This window comes from Pseudonaja textilis, chromosome 2 (genome assembly GCF_049901715.1).
Source record: "Pseudonaja textilis isolate UNSWEBS1 chromosome 2, rPseTex1.2, whole genome shotgun sequence".
NCBI lineage: Eukaryota > Metazoa > Chordata > Lepidosauria > Squamata > Elapidae > Pseudonaja > Pseudonaja textilis.
The window spans coordinates 154,899,917-154,927,771 of NC_141991.1; the positions used below are offsets into that span (position 1 = coordinate 154,899,917).

The 27,855-nt window shown below is 40.1% G+C and overlaps 1 protein-coding gene across 2 annotated transcripts; it reads right to left on the reverse strand.

Moving 5' to 3' along the window:
* Positions 1-88: 88 nt before the first annotated feature.
* M6PR (mannose-6-phosphate receptor, cation dependent) lies at positions 89-27,832 on the reverse strand. 2 transcript variants are annotated; one of them, XM_087926056.1, is made up of 7 exons: positions 27,807-27,832; positions 24,233-24,414; positions 20,276-20,442; positions 20,079-20,188; positions 18,876-19,024; positions 16,819-16,945; positions 89-1,571 (listed from the first exon to the last, which is right to left on the reverse strand). In XM_087926056.1, exons 2-7 carry the CDS (start codon positions 24,388-24,390, stop codon positions 1,449-1,451), a joined length of 834 nt encoding a protein of 277 aa, XP_087782182.1. In that variant the 5' UTR covers positions 24,391-24,414; positions 27,807-27,832; the 3' UTR covers positions 89-1,448. The 2 variants fall into 2 exon arrangements, with proteins under 2 accessions (XP_087782182.1, XP_026569050.1); XM_026713265.2 differs by having other exon boundaries at positions 24,233-24,391; positions 27,786-27,832.
* Positions 27,833-27,855: the final 23 nt, after the last annotated feature.

The window sequence follows — 27,855 nt, forward strand, 5'->3', positions numbered from 1 at the left end:
CTACATTGAGATCAGGACTTTGTTTTCAACTAAAATGTCTTTAAGCTGTAATTCACAAACTGTTTGGAAACATTTAAGCATACACATATTGTGAAATTTCAAGTCATTTTTAATGTTAAAAGTTGCATCTCTTTAATACAAAATATTTTCAACTTTACTATGAAAAAAATGACATAACCCATTTCTTTTCTCTTATAAAAGAGCCTGGCAAAGAGGGCTATACTATGTCTCAAATCTTATCTCAGCTACAGCACCTCTTCGTAAAAGGAGTAAGAATAGATACAGCCTATAGATATACTTGGAGTTTTACTTCCAAGTAGATCCACCAATTCCACTAAGAAGAGACCAAGTAAAGATGTAAATATTTCCCCTCACTTTCCCAAAAGCTAATATTCCTAGCAAGTTCAAGTGAATTCAGGAGTCCTTAATTGCATTTTATATGCAATTTTGAGAATTTGCATTAGGAAACAGTACAACATGCACCAAAGAAAAGGAAGCACATCCCTGAAGCAAATAGACCTGTCATGCTCTATCCTTTTTTTAAAAAAAGCATATGTAGGAACAGATCAGATTTGACACTATTCATACTTAAAAGCAGAAATATAAGCATTAACATTCACCAGTTTTAAAAAATATTTAGTCCAAACACTAAAATAGTTTGAACAGAATCAGAAAAACATTGTCCACACAGATTTTGAGGTTTTCTACCCTGTCTTTTTTGGTTAAAACTTTTCATTGTTGGACTCTGTGTTTTATATAATTTGCAACAGCTGCCACTGTCCTATTTGTAATGAAAGATGAAAGACCAGCTTTTAAACAGAATGCGTTTAAAACAGCAGTATTAGTTATTATTAAAGTCTGCTCTTTTATATCTGTTTTAAAATATTGCCATTTAAATTTAGATCATTTTAACATGTTGCTGATAGCATCTTTTCTGGCTAACATTCCCCCCTCCCCTTAACGAACTATTCTCCTTTGTGAACAAAATATATATTTCCATTTGGTCTACTATGTCTCCACAGATCTGAAAAAGCACGGACAGGCTTCACTGAGTTATTAAAAAAAATTATAACTGCATAACTGAAAATCAGAAATCAGTGTTTTTTAAGAATAAAGCCTGTAGGAAATATGCAAGTACATTTAGTCACTGTAGCTCAAATCTATTAGCATTACTTCAAACCCTTTCCTCTTCCATTGATTATTTCTTTTCTGTGTATAGTCAAACTGTCCCTTTTGGAAAATGGTTCTGAGTAGTCAGTCCAAAGCTCCTTAGTACAGCTTTATGTTCATAAAACTTGCACAGAATTTATTTATATCACAAATATGAAAAATAGTGTGCAGAATAATAGGTATTTAAAGTGAAAGCAAGTGGCTTACAAGGGTAATTAGATGGGAAAACTGACTGGATGTCATTTGTTTAAGAACTATACACAAATAAAAGGTAAAGATCACATGGGCAGCAAGTGGTCATCTTGCTCTTCTGATTCCTCTCTAAGCTGGTCATCACCAACACCACGATATGCAGCTGGTACATTCTGTGGTCTAGAACGACACATGAAATCACAGCCATCCTGCAAACACATTAAGTAAAATAAGATCAAAAAATAGTAATATCAAACCTGCAACTGAAAAAAAAAAGTTTTATTTCTCCAATTACTTTGCTCTGATTTTGTTTTTTAATATGGAGTGAACAAGAGCGCAATCCTAGCATGACAAAAATGCCGGACTATCTTACTAAATTGGGCATTAGTGATGTGTCAATGATTTATAGCAGAAACTTTAGAAATTGATTAAAAAAACACTTCATGGATATATTTCTCTCTCAAAACTCATTATGATTAGTCTACTTTCCCCAGTTGCCAGTTCCTGAGCAAAAAACAATGTTAAACCAAAATGTAATTAGTTTGGTTTTGGTACTTGTTAATGATTGGGTAGGGGCACCAAAACCCCCAATAAATTGATGGTCTATTATTTCACAATACTACAAGGATCTAGGTTTAATTATTTATTCTATAAGGCATGGAACCAGATAATTCCAATGTCAAAGTAGAGCTTTGAGCATTGAGATCACTTACATTCAAAAGTATAGAGAAGAGCAACAAAGATGCTAACAAGTCTGGAGACTAACCATAGGATGAACAATTGAGAGAATTAGACATCTCTAGTCTAACAAAGAGAAGGTTATGATAACAGTCCTCTGGTACATGAGAAGCTGTCACAGAGAAGAGAGGATCTTATTCTCCAAAGGTCCTGAGGGCAGAACAAGAAGTAATGGATGAAAGCTCATTAGAGATCCAACCTAGAACTAAGAAGAAACTCCCTAACAGAACAATTAATCAGTGGAACTCCAGAAATTGTGGACGTGCCATCACTTTCTTTTTTTTTAAAAAAAAAATTAATTCTAGAAAAAAACATTTGACATACATTTAAAACAGACAAATACATATACATATACATATACATATACACATACACATACACATACACATATATATATATATATATATATATATTTCATTCATATTCTTAAGTTTTTGCGGGTACTTACATGTATGGCATTCAGCTTTGTTCGGGTATTTTCCCATGTCATTCTAGTTGTGCTTTAAAAGTTGTAGCAATATTTTGGCAGATTCTGCCAAAGCGTTGCTACAACTTTAAAAGCACAACTACAATGACATGGGAAAATACCCGAACAAAGCTGAATGCCATACATGTAAGTACCTCGAAACTTAAGAATATGAATATATATATATATATATATTTGTGTGTGTGTGTATATATACACACACACACATTTTACAGCATATATTGAGCAATGGTTAATTTTTTTTTCTTTATCATTGAGGTAATTTGCCTTATTATAGTAACTCCTTCGTTCTTTTAATGTTTTAATTTCTCTATATAGTTTATAATTAAATGCACGTCTTCTGTCATTTCCATAACTTATCCAAATAGCAAATATTACCTTTTCTTTAACCAATCATACCAAATGTTCCATATTTCATAATAGTCACTCTCTTGTTTATTTTTTAACAATTTGGTTAGGCTATCCACCTCAGCATATTCATGTATTTTTTTAATTACCATATCCTCTGAAGGAATGAAAGACAGTTTCCAGTTTTGTGCGTAGGTTATTCTGGCCGCAGTTATGATGTGCAAAATTAAATATTGATATTTTTTCTTCATGTTTAAATCTATCATACTTAGCAGAAAGGTTTTGGGTTCAAGTTTTAAATTTTGTTTTGTTATATTTAAAATCCAATTTCTAATATTTCTCCAAAACTTCTGAGCACATGGGCAAGTCCACCACATGTGAAAATATGTTCCTTGTGCGTAGTTACATTTCCAACAGTTGGGTGGTAGGTTGGGGAACATCTTAGCCAGTCTCGCAGGAGGTAGGTGCCAGCGATGAACCATTTTGTATAAGTTTTCTTTCTACGAGACTGACATGGTTAATTTGTAATTTGTTTGCCAGATGTGTTCCCACTTATCTAATTCAATACTATGACCCACGTTTTTAGCCCAAATTATCATAGATTCTGAGACTATTTCTTCTTTTAATTTGTAATCCAAAAGATATGTTTTACTAATTGTTTTCTTTTCCTCTCCTAGCTATATTTTATCTAATTATTGTGGGGTCATAATAAAGCCAAATTGTTCTCTATCTTTTTTATAATGGGTTTGATTTGTGCAAAGGGCTACCATGCTATCTCCTTTCCTTGAATTTGTATTTGGTTCCTATTTTTAAGCTCTCCAAGTATCATATAGTAAATTTTATACCTGACAATATTTTCATAATCCAATAGATTTGGATATGTGATTGCTTCCAATGTAGATAGCCACAGTGGAACCTTTGAGTAGTGTTTTTTTTAATCTTTCCCCAGATATTGAACAACACATTTCTCACATGGTGCCTTTGGAAATATGAATGTTGTTTAGATTTTCCATCCCACATGAAGGCGTGCCAGCCAAGTTGGAGATCAAAACCTTCTATAATACTAAAAACCTTCTATTTTCTAATTTAACCCAATCCTTAAGCCAGTTTACTATAGCAGCATCATAATATAATTCAAAATCTGGAAGGCCAAATCCTCCTTTTTTCTTGGCATCCTGTAATAATTTATATTTCACTCTGGGTTTTTTCCTCTGCCATATAAATTTAGATATACATTTGTTTAATTCTAAAAAAAAATTCTTTTCCAACTTGATTGGCACTGTCTGAAACAGGAACAACAGTTTTGGCAAAATATTCATTTTTACTATCGAAATACATCCCAATAGCGACAACTGCAATTTGGCCCAATTATCTAAATCTTTAACTATTTGCATTAACTTATCATAGTTATCTTTTTTAATCGACAAACATCTAGCAGTCAACCAGATCCCTAAGTATTTTACTTTATTTACCACCCGCATACCTAATTTATTTGCTAGTTCTTCCTTCTGCTCCTTTGTACATTTTTTTGTTAACACTTTTGTTTTTTCTTTGTTAATTTTTAACCCTGCCACGTTTCCATATTCTTCTTTTTCTCTTAGTAGTATAGGGCTCATTTCTAAGGGTTCTTCTAATATAAATGCCATATTATCGGCAAATGCCTGGAGTTTATATTCTTTTTAAATTTTTAGTCCTCTAATCTCTTGATTTTGCCTGATTTGTACTAAGAGAGTCTCTTCTGCCAATATATACAGTAGAGAAGCTAGGGGGCAGCCTTGTCTTACTCCCTTATTTATCTTTATGGTATCTGTATTTTCCCCATTTATTAATATTTTTGCGGTTTGCATGTTATAAATTGTCTTAATAAATCCTATAAAATTTTCACCAAATTTCATACCTATCACTTGTTTAATAAGGAAGTTCCAATTCAGGTTGTCAAAAGCCTTCTGGGCATTTAAAAATATCAATGCCATTGTCTTGGTGGAGTATACTTCATAATATTCTAATATATCCATAATGGTTCTTGTATTTGGTTTTATTTGCCTATGGGGGAGGAAGCCATTCTGATCAGTGTGGATAATTCTACTTAATACTCTCTTTAATCTTTCCGCCAATATTGTAGCCATTATTTTGTAATCTACATTTTAAAGTGATATTGGTCTATAGTTTTGAATTTTTTGTGGGTCTGGTTATTCTTTATAAATAAGGGTAATACATGCTTCCAACCATGATTTAGGCATGTTAGCATTCTCCAGGGCTTCATTGTACAAGCCATTGTTCATCTCTATTGCTTCTTGGAATTCCTTATAGAATTCTGAAGGAATTCCATCTGGACCAGGGGTCTTATTTGCTTTTTGTGTTCCAATTGCCTTCCTAATTTCTTCTATAGATATTTTATTATTCAAATTTTGCTTCTCTTCATCAGTAATTCCGGGCAAGTTCTTTTCATTCAAATATTGATCAATAGATTCTTCTGGTATTTCTTCCTGTTTATACAATTTCATAAAAAAAAACCTTAGCAATTTCTTTCTTTTCTTGGGTCTGCGTGCATAATTTCCCTTCCTGATCTTGGAGAGCTACGATCGTTCTCTTTTCTTCTTCTTTTTTAATTTTATGGGCTAAACAGCTCCCCGGCTTATTTGCATTTTCAAAATAATTTTGTTTTGCTAATTTAATTTTTCAGGCCAAATCTTACTGTGCATTTAAATTTATTTTATGTTTTACCAGATCAATTTCTTTCTTAATGTTTGAGTTGTTTGGGTCCTTTTGTCTACTTATTTCCAAATCTTTCAGTTTCTCCCTCCATATGTTTTGTTGCTATCTTTTTTCTTTATTCTTTTTTAGTACTATAAGCAATAGTTAGACCTCTCCCATAGGCTTTGGCCGTATCCCAAAGATTCTGTAGAGAGGTATGTTCTCTTTTGTTTATTTCAAAAAATACATTCAATTCTTTCTTTATCATATTCTTTATCTCTTAAAATGGTATTGTTAAATGTCCATCTTCCAATTTTTCTCTTTCCTTTCCATTTAATTTGAATGGGATTATGGTCAGCCCATAGACTTGGCAAAATCTCAATCCTTTCAATATTCTCCATTAACCCAGGGTCCATCCATATCTGATCTATTCTGGACCAAGAGTGGTGGGGGTTCGAAAAAAAGGTTTACTGTTTTTTATTTGGATTTAATTCTCTCTACACATCTTTCAAGTTAAGTTCTCTTATCATATTATTAAAAGACAAAGGGAGTATTCTCCTTTCCTTTCCTTTTTTTTAAGTTCTATAATCTTTATCTTTGTCTGGGACTGCATTATAGTCTCCTACGATGCATACATTAGCATACTAAAATTCTATTATTGTATGGTGAAGCCTATTATAAAAGTCTTTTTGGTTTGTATTCGGGGCATATATTGTGACTAATAACATCTTTGTTTGATTTACATTTATTTCTATAAAGAGCATTCTCCCTTCTTGATCTTTGTATATTTATGTTGCAACCAATCCTTTACATATACTACAATACCCCCTTTTTTTGGTTTGCAAGTGCCAAGTACATTTTACCCAAATTTATATTCTTTAAGAGGTCTGCTTGATTGTCTGGAATATGCACTTCTTGGATACAAGTTATGTCAGCGTTTTGTTTTTTAAGTTTCTCAAATATCTGTTTTCTTTTTGATGATAGATTTAAACCATTTATATTGACTGAAAATAAAGTGATTTCTCTATCAGTGTCACTGACTGTGTAAGGCATTTCTCGTTTCATTTCTTGTTCTAGGCTCTTTTTTTCTTAGTCTGTTGCCTTTCCCTTCTTCTCTATGATTTTGGGGTTCAGAGTGTGAATCAGATTCTTTTTCTCCAGAGAGTTGTTCCTCTTGGCTTCTTGTATTTAGGTCGTCTCTACTTTCTTGTTCTTCCTCGGGTCCTAGGTGTCGTTCACGAAATTCCTGTGCTTTTTCAATTGTATCAATTTTGTATTTTTTGTCCTGTCATGAAACTAAAAGCCCCTCTGGGGTGAGCCACCTAAATGGAATACCATTTCTAATAAGCTCAGTTGATAAAAATTGGTAGCCCCTTCTCTGCTCTCTGACTCTCCTAGGTATTTGTTTCAGTGTAACCACTTCATGATCTTTGTATACAAGTGGTTCATCTCTGGTCTTACTATAGAGCAGGTCTTGTGTTATCTTCCTCGCAAATCGAATATGAACCTCTCGGGGTAGTCTGTGTCTCCTCGCATAGTGTGTATATACTCTGTAGACCTCGTCTACATCATTTTCAATTTCCAGTTTGGGTTTCTGTACAGCCGTCGCTATCAGATTGTCATAACTGCACATAAATCTTCCTTTTTGTCTTCCACCACATTTTGGAACCTAAGATGAAATGATGCCTTCTCTAATTCCATGTGTACCATCGAATCCTGAAGTTTGCAGTAGAGCACTTTCCAATTTTGTTCTGAATCCTCTAATTTCTTCTCCACCATCTCCGTTCTTGCCTCTGCTAAATTTAATTTCTGTTCATTTTTAATCACTTTTTCCTGCATCTTTCCAATCTTACTATTCAAATTTTGTATTTCATTTTTCACTTGTCCTATTTCAGTTCTCATCTCTGTTTTCATATCTTCATGGTTCCTCGCTATCAATTCGTGGGTTTTTGCCATCATTTCCTGCATCATAGTGAGCGTTGCCTGTACTGTCTGCAGGCTTTCAGCTGAACTAGTTTTTTCTGCCAATAGCATTGCATCTATAGATCTCTGCCCCTAGGTGAAGACATTGTTGTTGTAGTTTTCTTTCCTGATTTTACATTTGTAATTGATGTTGTCACCATTTTAACTATCTGTAGCAGCTCTTTCCAATCTACCATCAACTATCCCTAGTAGAGCACAATTTTCGTCTCCTTTTCAGTTCAATAGTAATATTAATACATGTATCATTATATTATTAATTATTAAATTCTATTATGGAAAATCACAATCAGCTCTTATTTCTAGTTTTTCTTATTGAACTTATTCAGCTATTACAATAGTTAAGATAATTCAATATTAATCAAATACAGATATATTTACTCACAAAATCAACAGTCTTATATGCTTAATTAATTAATTTAAAGCAGCCAATTCATTAAAGTAATTAAATTCTTATCTATATCAATTAATCTACTTCCTTAGAGTTCTTAATTATACGCTTACCTCAGAATAAAAATACCTCAATTTCTTACTATATGATTATTATTCAAAGGTCTGAGTTCTATATTTATACAACACACTTTCAATTGTCCAGTTATTCAAAAATTATTAACCAGTATTCTTAACTCAATATTCTAACACATACATATCTATTAAGATTATGTTTACCAATATTACTTAGTTACATCTATGATTGACCAGTTGAATGATGTTCATGGATCTTCTTCTTCTTTTGATAAATACCTTATTACAGTTCCTAGTTCGAGTTCAAAATGTCCTCTTTAAATTTGCACAGTCACTTCCACTGTTTCATTTCTCCTTTCTATTTTGGCTTCTTCTTCTTCTTGCTCCTTTATTCTTTTTCTCCACACAGTCCTAGTTCCACTTATAAATCTTAGTTATCTTATTTCTTCCTTTTTTCTTTATCAGTTATCAAACAAATATTGCAATTATAAGGTTTCTTTCCTCAATCCTTTCCTTAAATCTTTTAAAGTGTCAATTGTTCTCCTTTCAAGTTTTTACTCTCAGCTGTTCTTCCGATCTCTCTGTCTCACTTGGACACGTCACTGTCACTTTCTCTTTCTTCCCATAGTTCTCAAACGTCAATCGCCTGAAAATATAGTTATACAACCCCCTTTTCAACTCCCAAAGTAAAAGTAAACAGTGTTGTCTCACCCTTCAGCTCTTCCGTTTTCAGCGCTCCATTAATCAGCACAAATTACTGCCATTTCTTTAGTTAGTACTCCTTCCGATATTTCTGCCGCTTTGCTGCACTGTTCAGTTTGGAGTTTCAATTTTCAATTTCCCTTTGTAGCATAAATCAGTATTCTGGAAATCTTCTTTAAGTTCACCTTTCCACTACTCAAATTTGCTGTTTTCCACTCTTTGTTTCCTTCCTTCTTCTTTAAGCTGCTGGGCTGCCACGTCTATGGTTCCGATCTGTACGATCTCCCTCTTCTGCTGCTGGTTTTCGGGGGGTTCTCTTGTAATCTCCGGAATCGCGGCACCTCCCCGAGATCTTCAGGCCTTCCACTTTCGTCTGTCTACCCCTCCAAGGTCAAACACGCTCCTGGAAGCCACCAAACAGTGAAAATTGGAGCCTTTCAGAGCAGCGATCCGCTCCTCAGCTCCACATCAATGCAGCGCCCAGCTGGAAGGTAGTATGCACCATCACTTTCAAGAAGAGACTGGACAGCCATTTTTCCAGAAAGTCCTTGGCTTACAACAGTTCATTTAGTGATTGTTCAAAGTTACAACAGCATTGAAAAAAGGAACTCACGACCATTTTTCATACTTGTGAGCCTTGCAGCTTCCCCAAGGTGATGTGATCAAAAATTGAGGTCCTTGGCATCAGACTCATGTTTATGATAGTTGCAATGTCCTGGGGTCATGTGATCCCCTTTTGTGGCATTCTGACCAGAAAAATCAATGGGGAAACCAGATTCACTTAACTGAGTTACTAACTTAACTACAGTGATTCACTTAACTGTGGCAAGGTTGGTTGTAAACTGGGGCAAAATTCACTTAACAAATGTCTCACTTAGCGACAAATTTCAGGCTCAATTGTGGTCATAAGTCAAGGACTACCTGTATAGGACTCTCCTGCTTGAGCAAGGGGTTGGATTAGAAGACCTCCAAGGTTTTTCCCAACTCTATTATTCTATCTTCTGTGTTCTAATTGTAAAGGCTCATTGTACATGACAGAAGCAACATCTGCAGCCTTCCTTCATAGAATATTTCTACCAAAGTTATACCAGGACTTTGGATCTCTGCTCTTATATTGATTCAGCTTTGGAAAGGGCATTGGTGCTTACCTGATATGCCCATTCTCTGTGAGCTGTGAAGAGCATCCAGGCATGGGAGGTGCTTCTGTCTCTTGTCCAATAGGCTGAGCTAATTTCTGAGGACACTCCTTGAGGTTCCTCCTTAGTGTCCCCAGTTTTGGCGAAGTCAAAGTTCATCGCTGTTCTTCACCTTTGCTCTGTAGACTTGGCCGGGAATAGACCCACACCAGACACTCTGGGTGGGGCTGGATGCTTTTCACAGCTCACAGAGAATGAGCGTGTCAGGTAAGCACCAATGCCCCTTCTCCAGGTGAGCTGTTCAGAGCATCCAGGCATGGGACATACCAAAGCTTGGTGTGTCCTACATGAGGGTCTCCATCTGGTTTGGAGTCCCCCCTTTGTTACGTGTGGACCCATTGCAAAACTCTTCTTCCTAAGGCTGCTTTTGCGGAAGTGAAAATGTCCAGCTTATAGTACCTTATGAACAGCGACGGTGAAGCCCACATCACCACCCTACAGATCTCCTCGATCGACACCTGAGTAGCCCAAGTAGCCAATGTCACAGCGCTCTTAGTTGAATGTATTGTAATACCTGTAGGCACAGGCAATGACTGAATCTCGTAAGTCCTGGCAATCATGGCTCGCAGCCAACTGCCAACTGCCAACTGTCAATGATATGATCTTGCTTCCTTGAGTAGAAGGTTAAAAGGAGACGAAGAGCACCTCCATCTTCCTAACAGATGCAGTTCTGTCTGTGTAGATTTGGAGTGCACGTTGTACATCTAATAAATGCCACTGTTGCTCTAGACCGTGAGAAGTTGGGGAGTATCAACTCCTGTGCTCTGTGGAAGGCCGAATTAATTTTGGGATCTAAAAGGACAACTCTGTCAGAATAGAAAATGCAAAGATCTTGTCTCACTGACAGAGTGGCTAACTCAGAAATTTGTCTTGCAGATGTTATTGCTACTAAGAACACCACCTTGTATGTAAGTAGGTGGAGACTCATGGTTCTCAGAGGCTCAAAAGGTTGTTTTGTGAGTGCTGAGAACAACTTGTTTAGATCCCAGGTAGGTTATCTATGGATCACTGGAGGCTTCAAATTAGTGGCCCCACGGAGGAAACTGTGTATTCTTGGGTGATGAGCGATGGATGTTAGATCACCACAAGTAATGACCAAGGCGAGAGCTGTCACCTGTCTACGTGGTGTTCCGTGATAATCCTTTGTGTAAGCCTTCCTGGAGAAAGTCCAGTATTTGCACCACCAATGGAGAGGTGGGGTCTATTTACATCTTGTCACCCACCTGCAGATGTTCCAGGTGGTGGTATATATACAGTTCATGGAAGGATGTCTGGCCGCTTGGATTGTAGAGATAACTTTATTGGAGAGCTTCTCACCTTTCAGGCATCTCCACTCAAGTGCCTTATGGCTAGGTGCAGCCATTGTGGGTCCGGATGTTGAATTGGACCCTGTGTGAACAAGACTCTGTCTGGTGGGATTCTCCATGGGTCTGTTGTCGATAGATCCCTGAGATCTGCAAACCACGGACCAGTATGGTGTCACCAACAATGGTTCCGCTTTCTCCTCTAGAAGCTTCTGGACCACCTTGGGAATCAGTGGAAGGGGAGGGAAGGCATATAGGTCTCGAGGCCAGCGACAGCATACAGCATTGACTCCCTCTTCTCCTTGTGTTGGAAATCTGGAAATGAACCTCAGGAGCTGTGCGTTGAGGGATGAGGTAAAGAGCTCTATGATCAGTTGGCTGAATAGATGTTGGATCTCCTGGAACAGACTCGGGTGCAGGCGGTCAACAGTGGCCCTGTCTGCCTGGATGTTGGACTGTCCCGAGATGTTTTCCCCTTTGATGGAGATTAACTTCCTCTCCGCCCAGCAGCATAGTCTCTCTGTCTCTCTCATTAGTGATATTGAATGCGTGCCCCCATCTGTTTATGTGGGCTTTTGTGCCCACGTTGTCAGTCAGGATGAGGACATGTTATCCCTGGTCAGTGGTAGAAATTTGCAGAGGGCCAGATGGACTGCTCAATTCCAGCCAGTTTATGCTGGAGGCCTATTCCGTCGTGGACCAGTGACCCTGAGCTGTAAGGGACTGACACCCCATCCAAACAGACTTGCATCTGTTGTAATAGTCTGTCTGTGAGCGTCCTTGAAAAAATAGCCCTTGTTGATGTTTGTTGTGGTCTACCAGTGAAGCGATATGAGGACCTCTGATGGAATGGTGACCTTGGACCTGGCATTGCTCTTTCCTGACTGTTGATAAGGGAGCCGAAAACCACTGAAGGGTTCTGGCGTGGAGCCGGGCCCAGGGAACAATACAAATGCATGAGATCATTTTTCCTAATAGTTTGGATAATTAGGCCAGGGGTACTCATTTGAGAGTTCTAACCTCTTTTGACAACTGTCTAATGCTACTCTGCCTGCCCGGTGATAGGGATATCTTCCCAGCCATTGTATCAATTATGGCTCCCAAGTGCAGGAGGCAAGCCGATGGTGTCAAGTGACTCTTGGCCCAATTTATTGAAAATCCATGCTGTTAGAGAACCTGTAGGGTGACCTGAGTTCAGCCTGCTGGCTGGATGATGACAAAATTAATGTGTCATTGAGATAGCATTGGAGCCAACTGGCTTACTCCTAAGATGGCCTGCTAACACCGCCAGAACCTTTGTAAAGATCCGGGGGGCTGAGGCCAGGCCAAATGGAAGAGCTATATACTTGAAGTGTTTTTTTATTATAACAGAATCTCAGGAATCTGCTATGCATGGGTCTGATAGGAATATATAAATACGCCTCTGTTAAGTCTATTGACGTTAAGACATCTCCTTCCCTGATACTGCAAAGGATTGATTACAAGGAGCTCATCTTAAATCTCCAGGAAGTCATTCAGGCCTTTTAAGTCCAGAATTGGTCTCCAACCCCACAAACTTTTAGGGACCACAAATAGATGTGAATGAAATCCTTGCTCTTGTTGATCTGGCAACATGGGTTGGATTGCGTGGATCTCCAGCAAATGTTGAATTGCTGTTTCCATAAGAGTCCTTTTGGTAGGATCCTTGAAACAGGGCACATCATAAAAAAATTCGAGGGTGTGGAGAGGAATTCAAGAGAGAGACCTGATCTTATGGTCTCTCTGACCCAGGCATCTGATGTAGTGGATTCCCATTGACCTATGGAAGAGTTCGGAATTATTTTACTTTGGGCGACAAAAGGACTTGTTTCCTGCCCCATGAAAGGACCTTTTGTTCTGCCCCCCGCCCCCATTTCTGTCCCCAAAGACAGATCTTTCTGTCTGCTGTCCTTGTCTATACCCAAAGGGCCTTTATGATCTTTGGGAATAGGATCCTTGATAGAAGGGACGAAAGGAACCCCTCCAAAAGGATTGGGAAGGTCTACTGTCAGGCTTGTGAAAAAGGGAGGGGAGGATTTTTTTTTATTTCGAGATTCCACCAGGAGTGGCTCCAGGGCAGATCCAAACAGTTTGTCCACTTCAAAGGGAGCGGATGCCAGCTTCCACGTATGTTTGGTGTCCGCCTGCCAATATCAGAGGCAGAGTAGGCTTCATGCAGTGACTTGGGATGCTATGGCTCTTGATGAGAATTTTGTCCGAATTAAAGGTTGCATCTGCAGAGAATTCTGGAGCTGCCATCACTTTCGCTATGTCCTGATGTGCCCTGGTATTTGATGAAGGAATGGAATCTCTCAGGTGATGGAACCACCTTAGGAAAGATCTGGTAAAGAATGAAGTGGCTATAGCCATCCTGATAGCCCATGCATCTGCTAAATGAGCCCTGTGAAGAGCTAATTCTGCTCTCTTATCCTCTGGTTTGAGAGCTTCTTCCGCTTCACTAGGTATAGGTTCGATGGCACAGTGGTTAGAGTGCAGTACTGCAAGCTACTACCATTGCAATTTGGCAGATTGAATCCCACCAGGCTCAAGGTTGACTCAGCATTCCATCCTTCCGACCTGGGTAAAATGAGAACCCAAATTGTTGGGGACAATATGCTAACTCTGTAAACCACTTTGAGAGGGCTGTAAAACACTATAAAGTGGTATATAAGTCTAAGTGCTATTGCTATAGCGGAAGGAGAGGCTAGAGTTATTACAGGTTCATTACGATGGGGGCTAGTAGGCTAGTTGGATTGGGATACGCAGCAGTAGAGGACCAGTTTCTGAACTAATTCAGTGAACATTTGTGGGACTGGAATGACCTCCGCTTCGGTGAAGGTTGTGAAAATATTAAGTCATCTGACTCCTCCTGCGCTGAAGGCGGTTGGGAGGTAGAATTTGGATTGTCAAGGCATGCGGTGTTTTTAGCTTTGAACAGTAAAGACTTAAATAGATGTGGGCAGAATAGTCCCGTGAAAATAGGTTGATCTGGAGCTAAGCCCTCATCATCTGACATGTCCTTCTCTAGCTGCTCTGCCTCAGTGATGATGAATCATTGTCGAGAGGATACTGACATAATTTGTTCCAGCTCATCTATTTGGTCTTCCCTACATTGTGTACCCTGGTCAGGAATATGAGGTGTTGGGAAATTTGCCCCCTGGGAAGGTACCTGAAGTTGAGTTGATCTGCTCTGCTTGGCGACCTTGGAGATTGAAGGTAATGCTCAGGACCTGTTTGCTGTTGTCTTGCCATGAAAGTCTGCTGTACTCGTCCTGCGATGCCTTGTTTGATAGTTTGCTCCATCCAAAGTCTCATATGAGGAGGAATTTCTTGGGAAAGAGATTCCTCTGCTCGAAGACCAGTGGCCATGTGGGTGAATGTAGCCTCAGGAGCCCTACGTGGTGCAGGTATTACAGTTGAAGTGCTTGCTTGGTCTGGCAAGATGTTGCTACACCTGGATTGCATTGACAGATCCAGAGGAGGAGCTGGGATGGAGCTTGGAACAGGAGCGATTTTTGGAGGAGACAATGTTTGCTTATTTTTTCAGCCTCACAAAGGCACTTTTTTTGTCTAGTGCCTTTTGACGCCTCTTAGCGTCTTTCTCAGCAGCCTTTGAAGGCTTTTTTGAGCCCGATGATTTGCTCTTGGTTTTGGCCATGGCCTTTCTGGCTGCCGCTCTAGAGCCTGAAACGATGGAGTCAATAGAACTTCCACTTTCTACTGCAACCCCTGGATACAGGAGCTGTAGAAATGTGAGGCTTAAATTAAGGGTGGTTGGCTCGCCTAGGGGCCTGCTCCAGAACGGGCAGGGACTCCCTCAAATGTAAATGATTTAATCCCCTTTTTATTAATTAATTAATATCCAATAATTTGAATTAATGTCAAATAAAGATACACCTTAACTGCCCAGAGTAGGATCCAACAGCCTAATTAATACTGGGTTGGCAACAGCTTTAATGCACAGGCGGTCACAGGCCTGGGTGCTAGCTGCTGTTCTGCTGACTGGAGCTGGATGTGAGGGATTTGCCAACTGAACTCCTTCAGTGAATCTTTAAGGTTTGTGAGTTGTTGCTGAAGGCCCTGTAAAGCTGTGCTGGAACAGCCCTGTTAGGGATTAACAGTCTAATTAAATAGGCAAGGCACTGATGCTTTTTTAAAAAAGGACTCAAATCTGCTAAATATAATTTGCAGTTTGTAGATACAAACAAAATGGCACCAGCCATTATTTTTGGTGCGCAATAGTTCAGTCAGCACCCCCAACAAGAGCTCAGTAACTTAAAGAATTAAATCAATGGAAATCTTTTAACAGTGCCGGGTAGAGGTAAAAGCGCTAATGCCAACCCCCATGAAGTTTAGGTACACTTTGAGGGGAATCAGCCCAGGGCGTCTGATATTTTAATATCTTGGTGCAAACATGAGCCTGCGCTCATCGTGCCACAACACCCTTTACAAAGGCACGGCAGCCTGTTCAAAAAAACAGCCGAGAAGTAAGGGAAGATTCCAATCTCTCTGCCTTTCGGTCAGTTTGAATGAATAAAGCTGTTGTTTTTGAGGCGCAAGCTCGGGGAGCGCCTGAAGCCTGATTTGGAGCTTTTAGAAGCTCTGCCAGCCAGATTATTTTAATTGCTTCAGCTGCTTCCTTGAGGCTATAATGGTGGCCTGAGGAAAAATGATCAGGTGCTGGCTTGAGCACTCAGAGCGCCGTTGGGGCCCTCGCTGTAGGCTTAAAAGCTCTGATGGCCACGTGGTGTTAAAAACGGCGTCAGTAGCTATATATAATCTTTTGAAAGTCACAACCTTCTATTTGCAGCCAGAAGCTGCGATCAGACCTTTTTTATTATTGCTACTCGCTTTAAGACAATCCAGCCAAGAGAAATATGCCCTTCTCGAATGAAGGCTGAGCAAAAACTGGGGACACTAAGGAGGAGCCTCAGGAGTGTCCTCAGAAATCAGCTTAGCCTATCAGATGAGAGACAGAAGCACCTCCCATGCCTGCTCTCATCTAGAGAAGAGCCCTTTCTTCATTCACCTTATTCTTTTAATAAGCTAATATTTACTTATTTGAATGAATCAAAGTGTACAATAAAATGTATCCGTAATCAAGATTCTTCAAATACTGAGTGTGAATTAATATAACACACCCTTCTATCCTGATTCTTTTTTCTTAAGTCAACTGGGTTTCAATCTAATAAATAATTAGAATATTCATATTTATAACTGTTGCTTTTTCCCAAGATCATGGGGTCATCTTTTGCAACCTTCTGACAAGCAAATCAATGGGGAAGCTACATTCACTCAGCAACTGGGATACTGACTTATCAACTGCAGTGATTCACTTAACAACTGTGGCAAGGAAGGTCGTAAACTGGGGCAAAATTCACTTAAATGTCTCACTTAACAGAAACCTTGGGCTCAATTATCATAAGTTGAGGACTACCTGTATAATCACACCAGGTCATACTTTTCAAGTGTATCTCTTACTGGTGGAAATTCCAGACACTCTATCCATATAACAGCTACTTACAGCTACTAGATTACCAAGATCTTGCCAGAAAGCAAAATGGGGAAACTGTTCCATGCCCTTTGCTCCTACTATCAGACGCTGGTAGAGGAATCCTCCAATGATGTATACTGCAATTAGTGAGGAAAATCTGAAAGAGAAAACAAATACTAACAAAAGATTCACATACAAAATACTGTATTTTTCGGAGTATAAGACACTCTGAAGTATAAGACACACCTAGCTTTTGGGGAGGAAAACAAGAAAAAAATCTGCCTCTGCCTCCCAGCAATTTGCCTCCTTGCATCAAACAGCCTGTTTCAGCTTCAGCACAGCCTGATTAGCACAAGCAGCTGATTGTCAGTTGGCTTGGCCTCCCAACAAACAGCTGTTTCAGGCTGCAGAGATTGTTATAGCCTATTGCCATCTCCGCACCCCCCAATTTTCAGTCTCTGCATCCCATTTTCAGCCGCCACATGCCCCTTATCACCCCATTCTGGGTGGTGGGGATCAAAATGGGCAGAAAATGGGGCACGGGAGGCTGAAAACAGGGCACCCGGAGGCCGAAAATGGGGTGTGTGGAGGCGGCAATAGGCTATGGCAATCCCTGCAACCTGAAACAGTTGATCATCGGGTGGGTGATCCAACCAACAATCAGTTGCTTGTGCTAATCAGGCTGTGCTGCAGCAGGCTGTTTGCTGTAAGGAGGCAAATTGCTGGGAGGCAGAGGCCAAAGGGTGGGGGTCGGTGGGTGAGCGGAGCTTCAGCAACATTTGCTGTATAAGATGCAGAGATATTTCCACCCACTTTTGGGGGTGGAAAAAATGCGTCTTGTGCTCTGAAAAATACAGTATATAACATTATAAAATAAAATACAAATGTATATACGCATGGCAGTTCTAGAGATACCCATGCAGAGACTATCCAGTAAATTGTGGCCCCAGGGATGATCAAGGCCATAATCCTAGAACTTGCATAGATCAAGAAGTGGAATCCCTCTAGATTGGAAATGGAACCAGTTGAAAGTGCAGAAAAACTTTCCAGCCTGGAAGCAGAGGTGAAAGTGACAAGGAGCTACCACAAGCCACAAATGAGAAAAGCAGAAGTTGCAGGGAAAGCTTGGGTGGGAGAGGAGCCAGACCCATCAATTCCTAAAGAATACTGGGACTTGGCCAAAGTGTTCAGTAAAAGGGAGTCTACTACCCCATCACCCCAGACTGTGCAGTCAAGATTGTCCTGGGAGCTAAGATGCCAAAGCCTAAATTTGATGATGCCCTGGGAAATGGAAGAATTCCAGTCATTCATCGACAAGAATTTAACCAGGGGCTTCATTCAGTCAACCAAGTCCCGCATGGCTGCCCCTGTGTTTTTCCAAGAGAAAATAGATGGTTCTCTTAGACTGTGCATTGACTACAGTGGGCTTAATGCCATCTGTGTGGAAAATGTGTACCCCATTCTGCTGAAAATGTGTTCCCCATTCTGCTGGGCCACTTGGCCAAGGAGAAATTTGGACTAAACTGGACTTAAGGGAGGTGTATTACCAAGTGTGGATTAAGAAGGGGAATGAATGGAAAAATGGCATGTTGCCAGTGATAAGCGATACCTCCACTGTTATGTGAACTATCAGCAAAATATCTGGGCTGAACTCTCACCCTTTGCTTAGGTTGCCTACGATAATTCAGTACACAGCAGTACTGGATTCACACCATTCCAAATGGCCACTGGCCTGGACTTTTTCCCTATGCCAGAACTCCCTCAACACACCCCTCAACTGTCATCATTGATTGTATTCGAACCCTGCAGAACATCTGGCCCATGGTCCACAAAGCGCTTTAATTTCAGTTAAATTACAAGTGTTTCTTGAATGGGAATAACCTAATGAACCAGGATCATTTATGTAAATCTCACATGTGCCTTTAGTAATCAGGTATTACTAAAATCTCTATTTAATTTATGATACAAAGTTGCTATTTTAAAATGATTTGATTTGGAATGCTTTTTCACCCTTAAAATTATTATGATAAGTTTTTGGAAGCTATTTAACTCAGAAAAGAACTATTAATTATTTCAAATCAACTTACGTGATTAGCAGTATAGAGCCAATACTAAGGTGACGGTGTACATTGTGATGCAATTCTTCCAGAGGACAAGCCAAGCTGCTCTCTAACTCAAAAACATAGGAACATTGCTTTATCTTCTCCCTCTCTTCTGCCACCATGGTGAAGCCAGTCTGTTTAGAGATGGTAGGAGTATAATGGCACACTAATCAAAGTTCAGCTGCCCCCGTCTTCTTGAGATATTCAGCAACAGAGTGCCCCACAATTCTCACAATCCTATTGTGGCCTGATTCATATACATAGCATGCTGACTGAAACTACTAAGAGGTGTAGTTCAGCACTATCTAGAGGGCTGGAGGTTCCATTTCCTTAGGCCAGGGGTGTCAAACACAAGGCCCCCAGGTCAGATCTGGCCCATGATGTGGTCAGATCTGGCCCATGGGCCATCCTGGAAAATGTAAGGGGCAGGCCTGCGTCACTTCAGCCCAATCTACCCAATCCTGGCAGAAACAGAGGGCCAGCATTGCACCGGCCCAATCTACCCAATGTGAAGAGGAAACAGCGTGTGAGCCTGGCCACTGAGCTGAGAGGCCCAGCGAAGAACTGGAGACTGTGCTTGCATCGGCCAGGCGAACAGGCTGGGTGGGGCTAGGCAGCTGGCCACTGTGTCTGGCAACAGCTGGCCAGTCTGCCTGACAACAGGTAGTAAGACTGGCCAGCTGTAGCTTGTTGGCCTAGCCCCTCCAAGCTTGTTCACCTGGCCTGCGCAAGCACATCTCTTCTCTGGGCCTCTCAATTCAATGCCTGGCCTCGTGCCACACCCAGTGAGCAATGTCAAGCTGGCCATGGCCACCCAGTTGGCCACACCTACCCAGTCAGCCATGTCCACCTGGCCCCCCCGAGGTCAACCACAGCCCTGATGTGGCCCTCAATGAAATTGAGTTTGACAGTCCTGCCCTAGGCTAAGGCATTACTAAATTATTTGAATATAGTCTCCATGATGTGCCTTTTTCTTACTCAATGCTCTCAGTATTACCACATATCTTACAATACATGCAAACATTTTGATATGTAATTTTTATGTGAAATGCATACCCTTTGCTTACTAATCAAAGCTCTGATATTATGTAGCATGGAACCAATAATGCAAATAGTATGGTAAGGGCTGAGTTATGTGCTAGTTTTCTTTAACATAATTCATTTTTGCTGCCCCACTCTTATACTCACTGCTAATGTTGTTCGGTTGCAGATAATCATTACTAAAGCTTTCCTGTCTTCCTGTGTACAATGGCTACCATAGGGATCGCCACCCTGATAGATCAGCAAAATCCAGCTAGCTGCCAAATCAGAAATATAAGAGATTCAATGAGGCATGAATATAATTATAAGAATGCGCAATAGATCTGTTCAAAATTATGTCTTACTTCCGTTTGCAAGATGGGTCTCATTGATTCGTCCTATTACTTTTTGTTTGTTGTCTATCTTGCTGATCTGCACCAGACCAGAATTGGTCATATTGTTGAAGACTTCCCGACATATCCTCAGTCTGTAAATGTACTGGCCATCACCATTCTTGCTTTCTGTTTCAAAACTGCAAAGAAAGGCAATTTGGAACTCATAATATAGAATCATAGGGCTGGAAGTGACCTCAGAGGTCCAATCCTCTGCTCAAGGAAGGAACCTTATAAATGATTCCAGTCAAATTGTTGTCCAGATTATTTTTGAAAACTAGCACCCACATTTACACAGATTTACCCTCATTAACACATTTACAACCACATTTACACCAATATAAGGAAAATAAAAATATTAAGAAAGCTAGCAATATTTGCCTGGAATATTTCTTATAATGCTAATTTTATCTTTGCCTCTCAAATGAAGGAATAATTAATAGCCACAATACAATTAACTGTGAACCAAACTTCATTACAAATAGCACATCATCTCTCCTGTTAGATCAAATGAGAAACATGAACTCCTGAGATACAGTGCATTCAGATCCCCTTCACTTTTGTCAATTTTGTTACGTGCAGCCTGATTCTACAGTTGTTGAAATTCATTTTTTTTTCATTAATCTACATTCAGTACCCCATAATGACAAAGTGAACATGGAACTTTAGAAATGTCTGTAAATTTATTAAAAAGAAAAAAACTGAAATATCACATTGACATAAGTATTCAGACCCTTTGCAACAATACTTGAAATTTAGCTCCCATGACTCCCATTTCTCTTGATCGTTGCCAACATGTTTCTATATCTTGACTGGGGTCGATCTGTGGTAAATTTAATTGATTGGACATGATTTGGAAAGGCACACACCTCTCTATAGAAGGTCTTACAACTGACAATGCATACTGTAACAGAACAAAAGCTATGAGGTCAAAGGAACTGCCTGCAGAGCTCAGAGACAGAATTATTGCAAAGCACAGAACTGGGAACGGCTAAAAATTTCTGTGGCACTGAAGGCTTCTAAGAGTATGGTGGCCTCCATAATTCTTAAAAAGAAGAAGTTTGGCACAACCAGGATTCTTCCGAGAGCTGGTTGCCCGGTCAAACTGAACAATCGGGTGAGAAGGGCTTTAGTAACAGAGGTGACCAAGAACCTAATATATTTAGGTTCCTAATATATTTAAAAATTCAGGTTTTTAAATTTTAAATTTGATTTTTTTTATTTTTATCAAATTTATTTTAATAAAATATTTTTGGAGTAAAAATCTATCTAAAAGTTTTCTATTTAACATACATTAATAATTTAGTTTATTCAGTATGAAACGGAGCTTAGTTATGTAGAATGAGGCTGTATATTCTGCAATATTTACATTTTTTGTAAACTCATTCATTCAAAGAATCCAAGTTCTGCAATATTAAAGATTCTATCAGCAAGAATGAGTCCTTTGTATTTAAAGAGCAATTATCATTTCAGATCCATCATGGCAGCGCCTGTTAGCGGGCATCCACTTACCTGCTGCCCGCCATGTCCCTCACCTTGTTGTGTCACTGCTGCATCACCAGCTGTCTCATTAAAGTGAATGAGACTGTCGGTGAGTCAACTGCAGCTCAGAGGAGGAGCTGCTACGGGACAGAGATGACAGCTGCTCTTTCAAAATTATTATTTAAATCAAGTTGATTTAAATCAAGCCTTTTTACTAGTGATTTAAATCATGATTTAAATTGACTTGATTTAAATCAAATCCACCCTGAGAGATCCTGTGTGGAAATGGGTCAGAGTTCCAGAAGGACAACCATTACTGCAGCCTTCCTCCCATCTGTGCTTTATGGCAGAGTTGCTAGGCTAGGGCTGTCAAAGTCAAGGTCTACGGGCCATATCTGGCCTGCGAGGTGGTTATATCTGGCCCATGGCACTGCCCTGGAAACTGCAAAGAACCTGCCCATGGTGCCTTGGCCTGGCCGAGGCTGACTGGATGCTGATCTACATCCTGGTGGCAGCCATCCGGGCTGGACTGCAGTCAGCCTTAGATCCACAGTGATGCCTTGACCCCCACCCCCGAATGTGCACACAGGAGGTGGCAAGCACGTGGGACCTGTTGTCCCTGGGGACTGCGTTCTGAACGCGTTCCTTTCACCCAAGACGCCAGCCCTCACGTGTTCACCACCTCCTGTGTGCACATCCAGGAGGTGGGGCTGTGGCACAGATTTAAGGCTGGCCACGGTCCAGCCTGGATGGCCGCTACCAGGTTGCAGATCAGCGCTGTGCTTCCATGCCCCACTCACCAGGCTTTCACTGGTACCACCCGCCGCTGCATGGGAATGCCACGCTGCCAATCTCTCCTCCTCCTCCTCTCACTCATCCCTTCCTGAGCATGGAGGAAGGAGATGGGAAGGAGGCAGAATGGGACCTTTAGGCCATGGAGCTTCTGCCTGCCGGCATGTGATGGACTATTGCAGAGGATGAACGGGGAAAATGGCAGGTGAGCAGTGGTGGTGTGCAGCTGCTGGCATTGCAGGGGAGGGGTGCAGAAGCAAAACTGTCCTCTCAGTATGGGGCATAGACTCTGTCCTGGTGTGGAGGCAACAGAGGGGAGGGTAGACAAAAAGGGAAGCTGCTGCTCTGCAGTTTTTCTAACCTGCCAGAAGCTCTGGACAGAGGCTTCCCATTTCGATCTTTCCCCCATCGTTGCCTCTGTGTGGCTCTGTGCTCACTTCTCCCAGACCCGCACACGTTTGTGTATGTGCACGCACGAAGGAGGTGGTGTCTGGCAGCAAGGGCTCACAACCTGCTGCAACCACCTGGTTGTACCTCCAAGAAGCAGGAATGGCAGTGGCACCAGGCAGCATTGGGGGGTAGGCATGTGATGCGGACCAGCGGAAGAGTCTGTTCCATTCCACATGGCTGAAAGGGTGTAGGCAGCTGCCCAGCGCATCCAGCAGGCTGGACCATATGCCTCCCCTCTACATCTCTGCCTCCAGCTACTGCCACCGCCATGGGCCGAGACAAGGTGATGCAGAGGATGAGAATGCTGCCCGCCTGTCCGGTCTGTTTTTGCTTGCGGTTGGAAAGCAGGTCATCGCTGGTCATCTCCTCGGCCTGCTCGTGGGTCTTACCATTGGCATACCCGATGTATCTCGGCACCACAATGAGCTGCTTCTAGCACTGAGGCCACCAGCAGCTCATGCAGCTCCATTAGGCTGTTACTACTGCTGCCCGAAGCACCAGGCCCACCCAAAATGAAGGAGGTGAAGCATCATACCCCAAAAGACTTGAGGCTGTAGTTGCTGTCAAAGGTACTTCAACAAAGTACTGAGTGAAGGGTCTGAATACTTATGCCAATGTGATATTTCAGTTTTTTCTTTTTAATAAATTTGCAGACATTTCTAAAATTCTGTTTTCACTTCATCATTGTGGGGCTCCGAGTGTAGTTTAATGAGAAAAAAATGAATTTGAACAACTGTAGGTTGCAACATAACAAAATTACAAAAGGGAATCTGGATATCTTCTGAATGGACTGTATATTAAAATAGAAAATATGTTACTTGTACAAATTTTCTTTAAATATTTTTTCAGATTTGGTATCTGGGAAGTGTGGAAGCATTCAGAAAGGATTAAAATTAGCATGATGTAAAGATATAACACCTAAGGAGCGTTACATAAAGACAGGATAACCTTTATGTCCAATAGCCTCATGAAAAAACCAGAATCTTGGGTATGGAGAGGTTACAAATTTCTAAAAGCAATTTTTCTCAGAGTTGAACTTTGAGCAAAGTTGAAATTATGAGCAAGTACTAATCTTATATCGATCCATTAATTAGCTCTGATATTCAGCAAGTTTTCTTGTCTCACTACAATGCTTTCTACTTCTGTCATTCAAATGAGTGCAACATTCCCTAGTGTTGTTTGATCTGAAATCTATTGACACTGTACCTTTGATTGAAAAGTGGCTTCAGTCTGTTCATCAATGCTACTTCTTTTGAGGATTCTTGTTCCCGTTCCCCAAGAAGGTCACAAGTCTTTTCTTCAGCCATCACAGTGATTATAATGGCTAGTGTCACAGCATGGGAGAAAGCATGAACCAGGAACATTCTATAAACAGCAGTTTACAGAAAGTGAGGAAAATAAATTTCAAAAACCTATTAATATGTGTGTTAATGCTTCTGACAAAAATTCTGAATTCAGCAAACTGTTTCAGGCTTCACAACTCCAGATTAAGAGAAGAACAGGAAAATAATATGGAGCAATACTGGTCTCATAAAAATAATAACCTGGGACGAGATACTTCTGAAACAAAAGAAATTATGTTTATGGAATGGAAATTTCAATTGCTAGGTATTAGCAATTGCCACTCTTTCCTTAATGTCCATTATATATTTTCTTTAGTGTCTTTAATGGAGGAAAACTTAATTAAGATGGTTCTCTTTCTCACAAAATCCATGCTAACTATCCTCTACCAGTGGATACCAGTGAAGGAAAAAATCTTGCAATACCAATTTCAGAAGGTTATTCAGCTGGACACTGCTAGATCTCTGTGGTAGAACAGCTAGAAAGTTATTCTTTTGTAGTAGGTATAGACTCAGCTGTCAAAATTGAAGAAACCTGAAACCTATACTGCAAAAAATTTCAAGACAGAAATTGTTTGGACCTATACTTGTTAGTTGCTGTAATCAGAGTTATATATATCTTTTATATTTTATATATTTTAACCACTGAAATTGAGATTTATTACTGTATATTAGTGAGATGCAATTTCTGCAGATCTCCTGTAAAATAAAGGATAAAGTAGGAAATTGAATGTTTGGCATTAGAAAATTGACCACAATCTGTGGTCCTAACCATAGTCACAATCTTATTCTTATGGTGGGTATTTTACAAAGCATTCTACTTGCATTTTTGTTTTTTTACTCTGCGTTCCATTTTCTTGATGGAATCTGTGACTACTAGCTTTGGAAGGTCAATACAATTATTCTGGACAAAGAAACTAGTACTACTGGAAGAAATATAATACAGAAATTAATTTGATAACCCCCTGGATTGTACAAAGCCTTTTAAAGTATTTAAAAGTACAAAGTATTTTATAATTTCTCTACAGAGTTCAGAAACTGGAAAAGTCTATGTAATAGATATTCTGATACAAATACACTGTGTGCACAATTATTAGGCAAGTGAGTATTTTGACCATATCATTTTTATGTATATTTTCCACCTCCAAGCTGTATAAAGTTGAATGTTTAGTGGATATCAGTGTATCAGGTAAAGTGAGATCAGCACCCTATGTCAAGGTGTGCATAATTATTAGGCAGTTTCTTTCAGATTTCACTGACTCTGAAGTCAAAAATTGTAAAAGATTTTTCAGAGAGATGCAGTCAGAGGTGGTATTCAGCAAGTTCTGACCAGTTCTGGAGAAACTGTAGCGGAAATTTTGAGTAGTTCAGAGAACTGGCAAATACCACCTTTGACTGGCCCCATCCCCATATATTCATTGCCTCCAAAGTCCCAGCTGATAGGCTGGGTCTTCTTTTGTTGCCTGGCACAGGAGAACGGAGCTAGGAAAGCAGGTTAGTGGGGTGGGGAGGGAATGAGATTTTGCAGTAACCTTCCCCTAAGAGCGGGGAGAGAATGGAAATTTTACAGTATCCTTCCCCTGTCATGCCCACCAAGCCACGCCCACAGAACTGATAGTAAAATCCAACTACTGCAACACTCTTGAAATTGCTAAGATATTGGGACGTGATCACAGAACCATCAAATGCTTTGTTGCAAACAGTCAACAGGGTTGCAAGAAACATGTTAAGGAAAAAAAGGTGTACATTGATTGCCAAAGATTTGAGAAAAATCAAATGTGAATTCTGAAGCTCCTCTTTTTACAGAACTGAGGCTTGGCTGGCAACATTCATCTTTCATATAATAATCATACAGAAGAGCTCTGGAGACTTCAGACCGTCAATTTCTTTTGTGTACTCTAAGCAGTTTGAGATCTATGGATACCAGTACGCCTATGGACACTATTCTCTGCACTTGGCAACTCTTTTTTTACTAAAGTAATAATTTTTTAAAAGCTGAATTTCAAATAAAAAGCCAGCTTCTATCTCTTCATAAAAATTCTTAGTTACATAGGTATTCTTAGAAAAAATGCATTTATAAGTGATTATAATTGAGCAAGAAAAAAAGGCAAAGTTGGCAGAGGGGTTAGTGGTAGAAAAATGACATATTAACAGTTTCCTTTATGGGAAATGTTTTCAGTTCAATACACTCAACACAGCCATTATTTTGTAAACAAACGTCACTGATAGCTCTCAAAATTCCAGAAGTACTCTCTTCACGCACAACAGCTAAAAATTTGTATTGGAATTTTAAAATATAAATTGTCTGTCCATTAACAATGCAAAAATGTATTTGCAAGACTGATAACCTCCAATTTGGCCACATGGTGGAGAATAGTAGTAGTTATAACCATACACAGAATGCATCACGTTTGCATGTAAAAAAAATCACTGCTTAAATTTCTGTAAAGGTACACACTCTGCTTAAAGAAAATATATGCAACAAGTGAGGCAATCAACACAGGCTACAATAGTTGTTCCGAGCAGGGACAAAAATAAATTACTGAAGCCTGGGAAATGAGTCCTTAGTTAATAAAGGTACTGATTTACCACCAGCCTATCAGATACTTTGCAGCAGAGGGCACAGTGACACAAGGAAACAATTAAGAACTTAATAGCCATCCATTAACACCTTAATTAACTAAAGGTTCCCTGTTCTTAGTGTAGTTTTACTATGAAGAAAAATATGACCAAGGATAAACGTTCTGCAAAACCATCTCCAAATACATGGGTTGGCATATTCTTTCAGAATGAGACATGCTTATATGAATGTGTTTTCTCCGAAGTTTGCTTTCCTAATTTTGTTGTTTTAAGGCCAAACTGAATGCAATCAGACAACTACACAAACATTACTGGGGTTTCTGCCTCTTCTTAGAAGAATGTAGCAATATACCAGCTGTTTCCTCAATGGCTTACAATGTAGATTGGGATCTTCTACGTGACATGCAAGTACCTGACTACATCCATCTTTTCCGGCTCGACAAACAATGTATCAAACCACCCAATGGCCACGTGTTTTAGAAAGCACATGCATTAGCTGTGCACATGAAAGCATAGCACTTTGTGCGACTCATTTCAACGTGAAAACCGTGACAGAAACTGCGCAAGTTTCAGAGCTATCCTAAGTAGCAGAAAGGAGCGCCTGCAAAGGCAGCAGAAAACAAGCAACAATGCTCGTCCATTCTGCAAAGCAAAAAGTCAAGTGGAGGAAGGAGTCCATCTAGGGCTGTCTAATACGTTAAGACTCCCGTCTGACGCATATACCGCATCCTACTACTACTTCGGGTAATAGCCCCGAATCTGTTACGAAACCCTGTGATTTTTCGTACTCCAAAACGATACTTCCCCGCCCCCGCCCCCCAGGCGTTCGCTACCGGTACCTGACGAAGAAATGGAAAGAGCGAAGCACAACCTATGCTCATCCTCTGAGGCGCTCTGAATACCGGAACC